The 10,169-nt window shown below is 44.4% G+C and overlaps 1 protein-coding gene and 1 pseudogene across 2 annotated transcripts in view; one reads left to right on the top strand and one right to left on the bottom strand.

The window, feature by feature from the left end:
* The window catches only part of MANBA (mannosidase beta), a 90,162-nt gene extending 87,941 nt beyond the window's left edge, over positions 1-2,221 (bottom strand). Inside the window, exon 1 of the mRNA XM_084756250.1 lies at positions 1,967-2,221. Within this exon, the coding sequence (XP_084612376.1) occupies positions 1,967-2,143 (177 nt within the window). The 5' untranslated portion in view covers positions 2,144-2,221. The remainder of the gene's footprint in view (positions 1-1,966) is intronic.
* LOC311582928 (ubiquitin-ribosomal protein eS31 fusion protein-like) lies at positions 457-1,169 on the top strand (annotated as a pseudogene). The gene has a single exon. The product of its transcript is annotated as a ubiquitin-ribosomal protein eS31 fusion protein-like (transcript).
* Positions 2,222-10,169: the final 7,948 nt, after the last annotated feature.

The raw sequence follows: 10,169 nt of genomic DNA, 5'->3' as shown, positions 1-10,169 counted from the left end.
CTCTGTCAGCTGGCTGCTGGCTGTGTGATACTGTGTATGTTCTTTAATGTTCCTGGAAAGGAATATCACATTTACTCATATCCTAACAAGCTTTAAAAATTATGCAGGCAGGGCGCCTGGGACATGGTTCATCTGGTAACGTGTTTGTCCCACAAGGAGGATCTCATTTCAGATCGCACCTGTAATCCTGGCATTGGAGAATAGATACTGCAGCTAATGAGTCTAGGTAATCTTAAAACCTAACATAAATATGACTAATGACAGCACCAATCTGTGGTTTGTACACACACACACACACACACACACAATTTAGCCATAAGGAAAATGTAATTAGGCTGTGCTTGGTGGTATACACTTGTGTCTCTAGCACTTGGGAGGCAGGGGCAGGAGGTTCAGGTTATCTTCAGTTATATTGGGAGTTCAAGGCCAGCCTGAACTACCAGAGACTGTCTCAAAAAGCAAAAAAAAAAAAAAAAAAAAAAAAAAAAAAAAAAGAAAGAAAGAAAAAGAAAAAAAAAAAAGAAATTAAGAATAGCTTTCCGATCCGCCATCTGTGGTGGAGCCGCTGCCAAAATGCAGATTTTTGTGAAGACCATCACACTCCTCAAGGTTGAACCCTCCAACACTATAGAACATTTAAAGGCCAAGCTCCAAGATACGGAAGGAATTCCTCCTGACCAGCAGAGGCTGATCCTTGCTGGGAATCAGCTGGGAGATGGCCACACTTTGACCACAACATTCAAAAGCAGTCTACCCTTCATCTTGTGTGGATGCTGAGAAAGGGAAGAGGAAGTCTTACACCACTCCCAAGAGGAATAAGCATAAGATGAAGGGAGGTGAAGTTGGCTGAGCTGAAATACTATAAGGTGGATGAAAACAGCAAAATTAGTCAATTTCCACGAAAGTGTCCTTCTGATGAATGTGGCGCTGGAGTGTTCCTAGCTAGCCACTTTGACAGACATTACTGTGGCAAGTGTTGTCTGACTTACTGCTTTAACAAATCAGGAGACAAGTAGTTGTGTATGAGTTAGTAAAAAGAAGGAACTGATATTTAGCATTGAGTTGCATTTGAAATAATAATTTAAAAAAGAAGTTAAGAATAACAAAGACAATGAAATCTGGTTAAAAAATAAAGTTTACAAGACTAGAATCATGTGAGGTAAAATAAATCAGACAAAACCACAAATAAGATACAGCATGTCTTTACTCATGTTGAATCTAAATTTAATAGATGTATGCATGTGTGCAGGACACAGTAGTGGAAAGAAACTACCTGGAAAGAGTGAGGGATCAGGCGGAGGCAAAGCAGAGGGAAAAGAAGCAGAGTACACGGTACACTCAACTGAGAATGTCATAATGAAACCCTATTACATCTAAATTAAATTAGAGTGAATATACCCCTATTTTTAAAAAATCAGCAGGTTATTTAGGCTTTAGACCTGAGGGGTGGTTCGTTGGTGCAATGTGTGCTTAGCATGTTCACGGCTCTGGGTTTATTCCCTAAACACGCACACAAACACACCCCAAATATTTAGGATTTTCAGGAGCACCAACAACCGAACTTTACTAATGCACCCCCCTCCACCCCCAGTCTCTTGCGTTTATCTCAAACCTGACTCCCTGAGGCTTCAAAGCGAAAATGAAAAACTGAGACACTACAGTCAGTGAACTATGGTTAACTAAGAGTTCCTGCAAGCGTCCAGATGATTGAAACAGTTACCATGTCCTTAGAAAGGCAAGCTCTCGTATCAAATACTTGAGCAGAGAATCACCGCAGTAAGTAGAGAGCAGACATAATGTTCGCTTTCTACAGGCAACTTCCGCCTCCCAGGGTCGCCGATGGCCCAGCAAGGGTGAGTCAGTATTCACAACTAGCCTGAACTCCCACTGCCAGGCCATTTCCCCAAATGCCCACAGCAGCACAGACCCACCTGGACCCGCACGGAGGGGTGGCAGTGCGCCCTACCTGGATCAGCCCTCGCTGCTGCAGGGCGCTGTGCACGCAGCCGGGGACAGTCCCCGGTAGCTTCAGGGAGCCGTTTCCGTTTCTCACCCGCCAGCTCCCCTTCAGGCTGTAGCTGAGACCCGCCACCACGCAGCTCGCCCTGCACAGCGCCAGCAGCAAGAGCAGGTGGAGATGCATGCTGACCTCCCGCAGCTGGGACCTGGCAGTGGCACCTCAGCCTCCCCAAGGCCTGGCCGCTCTGTCCCCGCCCAGAGCCCAGACCCGCCCCCAGGTCAGATGAGCGCTTCCAGCAGCCCTGCTGGGAAGGGGTGTAGCCAGGACCCGCCACAGCGTGTGTGCTCCTGCAGCCCGACTCCGCGCTTCAGCAAGCCCCTGTAAGTGGGACGCACATCCGCAGGGTGCAAAGCGACAGAAAGGCCTGGAAAGCTGAGACTGATTATTTGGAAGACCGCAGGTGTGCGTCCTTAATAGTGCGCAGGCTCTGCACGGGGAGACCTCCCGCCACGTCCGGACAGCAGATTGCACAGACCTGGTCCCAGGCCGCAGAGTCTGCCAGGCTGAACTCCCCCTCGTTGCGTGACCTGCTGGGACTAAACAATGCTAACTATAAACCTGTAGGGTTGCTTCAGTGGTTAATTGAGAGGCGCCATGGGCTTCCCTGTTAAACTGCAGCGCGTCCTAAGCCTTGTGGAGTTGCTTCTGGGGTTCCCAGGAAGCTGCGTTAGTGCTACAGGTGAGTCTGAAATCCTCTCCTCACAGCTGTGGAACCCAGCAAGCAACAAAATTCCCATTCCTTGAATTAAAAAAACAAAAAGCAGACGCTGTTTCTGAGATGCAGCTTGGGTTCTTCTTTAAAACAAACAAAACATTCCTCATTTATTTACTTCTTAATTTCATAGAGGGATGGGAGGGGGTTCCTGTCACAGCCTGCACGTGGAAGTCAGAGGACAGCCAGTCAGAGAAACTTACTGGAGTTCTCATCTCCCCCCACGAGGACCCCAGGGATAGAAGTCAGGGTGTCAGGCTTGGAGGCATTCTCCTTTAACTTCTGCGCTGTCTCCTCAGCCCCTGGGTTCTTTTCAGAGACCCCACCCCACCCCCTACCCCTGTGAAGGCAGGATTTAGACCACAGAAAAGAATTTCAGAAACAGCCAGTATGAAGCAAAGCTAGAAATGACCAAGAAATATCTCCTACACCTTAAGCAAGGACGATGGGACATTGGGAGAAGCTTAAGAAAGGATGGTGGTGCCTGGTTGACGACGTTCAGACTTCTCAAGACAGAAGAACAAGCATAGGCTTTGAAGCTGGTGTTGTCTGTGGTTTTGAAGCGCAGGTTGTGGCTCACACCCGTAATCCCAACAATCAGTAAATCTAAACAAATTGTGGCTGGCTGGAACCTATAATCTCAGCACTTGGGAGATAGGAGGACCAGGATTTCAAGATCATCCTTATCCACAAATGGATCTTGAGGCCAGCCTGTGCAAATGAGCCAGCCAGGTCTCCAAACAGTAATAATGGCTGGGCTGCAGAGGTAGCTCAGTAGTTAGGAGCACTGGTTTTTTTGTTTTGCTTGAATTTCAGAATTCACCTTTATTTGGCATTCCGAAGGTTAGTTCTCATCCACACTGTTGTTAGATATATATATTTTTTTTGACTGTGCTAACAGGCTCATAAGTTATCAAAGTGTAGGGCTTGTTTACTGAGTCCTCGTCCTCATTTTGTTCTCTGGACAAATGAACACACGTGCATTATGGGATACTCCTTCTTTGCCCTTATTGAGTGTGGTATCGATGTGCACCTCTGGAGTTCCCATCTCCTGCCTGGCTAATGTCCAGTTTCCTCTTGAAGCCCACTTCCATGGATGCACTTGTGAACGTTGATGGTGTTATTCTCGGGTCACCACCTTGTTGATGGCACAACGCCTCTTCTTCTTGCCACCCTTCCTAGTGAGATCCATTCTGCCAGGCCCAAGTCCAGGAGCGCTTGTTCTTGCAGGGGACCTGTGTTCAATTCCCACCACCCACATGGTGCCTCACAACCATCGTAACTCCAGTCCCAGGGGATCCAAGGCCCTCTTCAGACCCCTGAGGGTGCCAGACATGGTTGTCATGCACATACATACACACAGACAAGACAAATCCACATTAAATAATAACATAAAAATTTAACATAAGAATAGCAAGGAAGACTAACTCTGTAGAGTTAGTTAACAAATGCTCACAGAGAATTGGAACACAGAAAAAGAGCCTGGCAAATTATTCCCCAGCCAGAAGCTGCAAGTGTGGAAATTCCTAAAACCATCAAGAATAAGAAGGGGGAGGGGAGGGGAGGGGAGGGGGAAAGAGAGGGAGAGCCAGCCTAGTGAAATAATGTTTGTGAAAGCTTGACACTTGCTATAGTCATTGACTCCTCAAATACCTTAAGGAATAAAAGTAGTAGGGCCTGTGCTCACCACTAGGACACAGTGTGTCAAGTATGCATAAACTGTGGCAACCCAAGACGACAGATGACCAGGACTGCAGTTACAGAGGATCATCGCATCAATGGCTGAGTGGATCTTCATAAGGGCCTTTGGACTGTTAAATGTGTGGTATTGATAATTGGATCTATTGTAAAAGTTAAACTGTGAACAATTTTTAGCTTAAGCAGAAAGGGGGGAGTTGTAGAAGAATTTTAATTCAGAGCATGGCTGCTCTGGCAAGAAGAGATCAATCACACCCAAAGACTTCCCCCGGTCTGTGTGATCCAGCTGGAACACCAACACACCTTTCATCCAGGAGGGAGGGGCCAGCCTTGAACTCAGGTATAGAGCAAGTTTCAGGTAAGAAAAGCTTAGGTCCAGGCATGGTGGTACACACCTTTAATCCCAAACAGTGAAGGTAAAGTTAGTTTGTAGAAGGAAGCATCCATATTTGAAAGTGATGTTTAATTGAGTGGCAGACAAAGTGCCAAATCAGAGGAAGATTTGACAGAATAGGATATGAGAGATAAGGAAAGCTACTTAAGGGGCAATGGAGAGAGAGAGAGAGAGAGAGAGAGAGAGAGAGAGAGAGAGAGAGAGAGAGGAGGCAGTTTTACCAGGACAGGTTGCAGAGAGAGAGAACTCAGGTGAAGATTGAATGAGCCAGAGAATGAGAAGGAGCCAGGAGATTAGAGCAGATCGCTGGAGGTTGTTTGAGGCCAAGCAGAGCAAGTCAGAGGCTGAGAGAAAAGCCAGATTGAATAAGTCAACTGGGAGAGGAGTTTGAGCCAGAACAGCTGAGCCAGCCAGCCCAGAGCTCAGTGAGAACGAGAAAGGATGAGCTCATTAAACAGTAAGTCTCAGGAGCTGACAACATTCTAGGCCTAGGTTAGATTGTAGGGAGGCTAGAAACTTCCAGGACTAGGCCTGGGTTAGCAGGAGGAGGTAAGCCTCCCAGACAACAATCGAAACAGGTGAATAAAAGTTCTTTTTACTCCTAGCACTCGGGAGGCAGAGGCAGGTGGATCTCTGTGAGTTTGAGGCCAGCCTGGTCTACAAAGGAGTCCAGGACAGCCAAGGCTACACAGAGGAACCCTGTCTCAAAAAACCATAAAAAAAAAAAAAGATTTCCTTGTGTTGCTTAGCCTTTAATACTTCACATATCATATAACACCAGAATATTAATAAAATCTAAAAGTTAATATTGATAGAATACTGTTAAGTAATTTATACTCAGACTTTCACTTTCTATCAACATTGTCTGGGGTGAGACATTCAACCCAAAATTTGCATTCCATATAGTTATCGTGTTCCTGCCTCCTTTCAATCTATGAAATATCCATTTTTAACTCAACCTTTTGAGGAGTGCTGGGAGTTATTTTGCAGAATGTCCTTCACAGGTGGGCTTGTCTGAGATTTGCATAATTAGATCGAGCTCATATGTGAATTGAAAGGACACCACAAGTAGATGCCCTTCTCAGTACAGATACTGTGTAGATGTACATCACCCGTAGTACCCTTGCTTATGTGTTTAAGGTAGCATCGGCCAGATTTCTCCAGAGGAAGCTGCATTTCCCTGCTTTGTAAGTAACAAACACTGGGTGTGGGATGACAGCTTGATGCTATATGAATGTCCTGGTGCTATTGGTAGTTCACCCATGCATTTCACTTTCATTGGCAGGTCTTTCTGGCAGCCAGTGTGGTGTTTTAGAGAGAAGTCTGCCATGTCCATCATCTGTCAGGTACTTATTCACTGGGATGCTCAGAGAAGGTGTAATCTGTCCGTGAACTAGTTCCTCCTCTTCAGCACTAGGGATCTGCCGAAGAGCATAATGCACATCTGGTAAACATCTGTCTTCAAGCTACACGCCCAGTTATAACACGATGCATTTGACACATGCCTACCTACCTTACTGGAGTCTAACCCCTTCCAAATGGCCCTAAAACTCTTGTATTGTTGTTATTGATTTCCCCCCCACCCCACCCCACACACACCAGAGACAGGGTTTCTCTGTGTAGCCTTGGCTGTCCTGGACTCACTTTGTAGACCAGGCTAGCCTTGAACTCAAGAGCAATGCACCGGCCTCTGCCTCTCTGAGTGCTGGGATTAAAGGTGTGCATGACTGAGTTTGCCTGCCTTAAAACTCTTAATCGCTACGTTATGCCTCTCCTCCGTTTATACCGTTTTTGCTTTGTTCTAGCATGTAAAAAAGTGCAAGAGAAGCAGCTACATAACAGGCAGAGGTGCAGCTGCACATCACCCTCAGCCGTTTGAGTTTTTGTTTTGTTTTGAGTTTTATACACGTGCACACACACACACACACACACACACACACACACACACACACACACCCCTACCTCTTGCCTACATATGTATATCTGTATACAAGATTCCACTTTGAGTTCAGAAACCAGAATACCCCGAAACTGAAGTTACAGGTGCCTGTGAGCTGCCATGTGGATGCTGGGAATTGAACCTGGGTCCTCTGGAAGAGCAGCCAATGTTCTTAATTTCTTTTTGTTTCTTTTCATATTTCTGGTTGTGAGCCTAGCATTTGCTTGCTGAGCCGTCTCTCCAGCCCTGTTTGTTTTTGTTTTTGTTTTTCTGAGACAAGGTTTCTCTGTGTAATAACCCTGGCTATCTTAGACCAGCCTGACCTTGAATTTACAGAGATCCGCCTGCCTCTGCCTCTGCCTCCTGAATGCTGGGAGTAAAGGTGAGTGCCACCATGCCTGGCCATGTTCTTAAGTGTTGAGCCATCTCTCCAGCCTTCAGTTTGATTACACAAATTTCTACTTCATTTAGGATTTATTTAGGTACTTGTAGTGCCTTTATTTGCCAAACCAGTCTCCAAATCTTTTGCTTTTGCTCTTAAGTGGATGTCCCTACCTTTTTTTTTTCTTTTTATGTAGATAATTTACTAGTTTTTGTCTATTTGCTTTAAGTTGTTTTTTTCCTATTCAGCACAATGTCTCAAGGTGGTGGGTTTTGTTTTGTTTCCCCTCGTTTCTACTTGACCTTTAACTGGGTTCATTTACTCTGTAATTTATATAAATTCTATTTTAGAAACTAATTAGCATTTTTCTCTAAATTTTCAAAACTTGCTTTTGCTCCAGTCCCACATTTTTATTTTTGTTTTTGTTTTGTTTTTAAGATCTAAGTACAATCAGTAAAGAATCACACAGTAGGTTAACTTGAAGTCTAATATAAAAATTTACTAAGATAATACATGATAATAAAAGGAAACTATATGGGACCTCAGGCTGAGGGAGAGTATCCAAGAATGCAATCTTGAAAACAGAGTTCCTGTTACTATAAGATGCACCTGACCAGCATGCGTCTTATGGTCTGAAAAATACAATAGATCCTTTCAGACAAGTCTCCTTTGTTAGCAAAAAAGCTTTATGGGTTTAGCCAGGCTTAAATGAGTGTGGAGTTACTAGACCAGGGACAGACCACCTGGTAGATTATAAGCAAGGAAGCAGGCGAGGCAGGCTATTGTAACTGGCAATGTAGGCCTGCTGCAGGAGTCCAGAGGTTCAGCCAGCCCTTGTTAAGAGCATTCAGCCTGCACAGACACTTGCAGGGGGCAGATCTTCTACACCCTTTGGGCAGTTAGTATACATGTGTTCACTGATGTTCACAGATGACTTAAGGCTGGTGGTGCCCGGGCAATAGGCAGCTCTGTGAAGGCCATCCAAGTATTTGTTAAAGAGGTGCAGAGAGGTTATCCTATGGCCAGGGCTGCCAGGTCTCGTACATAGACAGACACTGGCTTTGTATTCCTGCCAGCCAGCCTTCAGCTCTATGCCAGAAGTTTCAAGAGAAATCTGCACCTGCAGGATCCCTCCACTAACTTTTATTGAGGAAGTCTAACAACACTCCAACTTTAAAGATAAGCTCTTAAAAGAATTCAGTACTCACATTATATTGGGAGATATCCTTGTAGGCTGCAAGTGGTAAAGTGAACCCAAGGTTAAAAGTGTTAGAGCCAGCACTCTGAGTTCAAGGCCAGCCTGATCTACACAGTGACTTTCAGGATAGCTGAGGCTACATAGAAAGATCCTATCTCAATACAAAAAGCTGGTAGAATCATTATTTCTATCTTCATGTTTCTTAAAGCCTTTCTTCATTTCTTGTACTACACTCTGGATTAATTCTTTATATATTTAAGTTCTATTTTTTTTTCTGAGACAGGATTTCTCTGTGTAGCCTTGGCTGTTCTGGACTCACTTTGCAGACCAGGCTGGCCTCGAACTCACAGAGATCTGCCTGACTCTGCCTCCCAAGTGCTGGGATCAAAGGCGCCGCCACCACACCCTGCTAAATTCTAACTCTTCAGTGAATTATGCCTACTAGGCCATTAAGCCTATCTCCCAAGATTATTCAACTTTAAAAAAAGATTTATTTATTATTATGTATACAGTGCTCTGCCTGCATGTACACCTGTATGCCAGAGGAGGGCGTCAGATCACATTATAGATGGTTGTGAGCCATCATGTGGTTGCTGGGAATTGAACTTATGACCTCAGGAAGAGCAGTCAGTACTCTTAACTGTTGAGCCATCTCTCCAGCCCTGATTATTCAACTTTTTAACCTCTAGAAGTAGTTTGTTGTTTTTATTGGCATTTTACTAGTATTTTGTTCATTTCTTCTATATTTGTGTTGAGAGTGTAGGTGAGTGTGTGTGGGCGTAGAGACACTTGTACACAAATACACATGCATGTGCGTAAATAGGCCACAGGACAGCCTCAGGGGTCCTTCACTCTCAGGAGCTATCCACCTCTACTAAGAAAGGGACCAGGGCACTAGCAAGGCCCAGGGACCCAACAGTCTCCAAGTCCCCAGCACTGAGGTTACAGGCTTGTACCACCACATGAGGCATGTGTGCTGGGAAGTGAACTCAGATTTTCATGTTTCTGTGGCAAGCACTTGACTGATCTATCTCCCCAGTGCTCTGGTTATAGTTTAAGTTCCTCTCATATATACCATAATGTTAGGTGCTAAGATTCTAGAAGGTGAATATTTAAATCTTAATCTCTGCCATTAGATGAGTATTAGCCTCTTTTCTCTGAAGTGTTTACATCTAAAATATAGGGACAGTTATATAAATCACATGAATAATAAAAGTAAAAGTTTACTAGATTTTAAACTTTATTGGTCAGGCTGCAGAGATGTTGCTCTTACATGGGACCTGGATTCAGTTCCAAGCATCCATGTGGTACGCTCACAAGCATCTTATTTCCAGTTCCAAGGGATCTGACCCTCTTTTCTGACCTGGGTACCAGACACATATGTGGTTTATATACCTATATGCAAACACTCATATACACAAATATAAATATTAAAGTGAAATTTTAAAATGTTCACATATATAAAAATTCATAACAGAATCTGGAAACTAAAATATGTTATCCATCCTGTGAGCTTATACATTTTTAAAGTGATTGATACAAAATTAACCATTCAGCTGGGTGCAGTGGCACTCGCTTGTCATCCCAGTACTCAGGGAAGCGGAGGCAGGTGGCTCTCTGAGTTCCAGGCCAGCCTGGTCTACAAAGGAGTCCAGGACAGCAAAGGCTACACAGAGAAACTCTGTCTTGAAAAAACCAAACCAAGCCAAGCCAACCAACCAACCAACCAAAAATTAATCACTCACGATTATACAGGTAATTATTTAGTGTATCTAAAATGTTCCATAGCTATTACTTAGGACATTTTCATTATGCACAAAGGAGAC

The sequence above is a fragment of the Acomys minous genome (genome assembly GCF_964271855.1).
Source record: "Acomys minous genome assembly, chromosome: 14".
NCBI classification, from domain to species: Eukaryota; Metazoa; Chordata; class Mammalia; order Rodentia; family Muridae; genus Acomys; species Acomys minous.
This window is presented reverse-complemented; position numbering and strand designations above follow the sequence as displayed.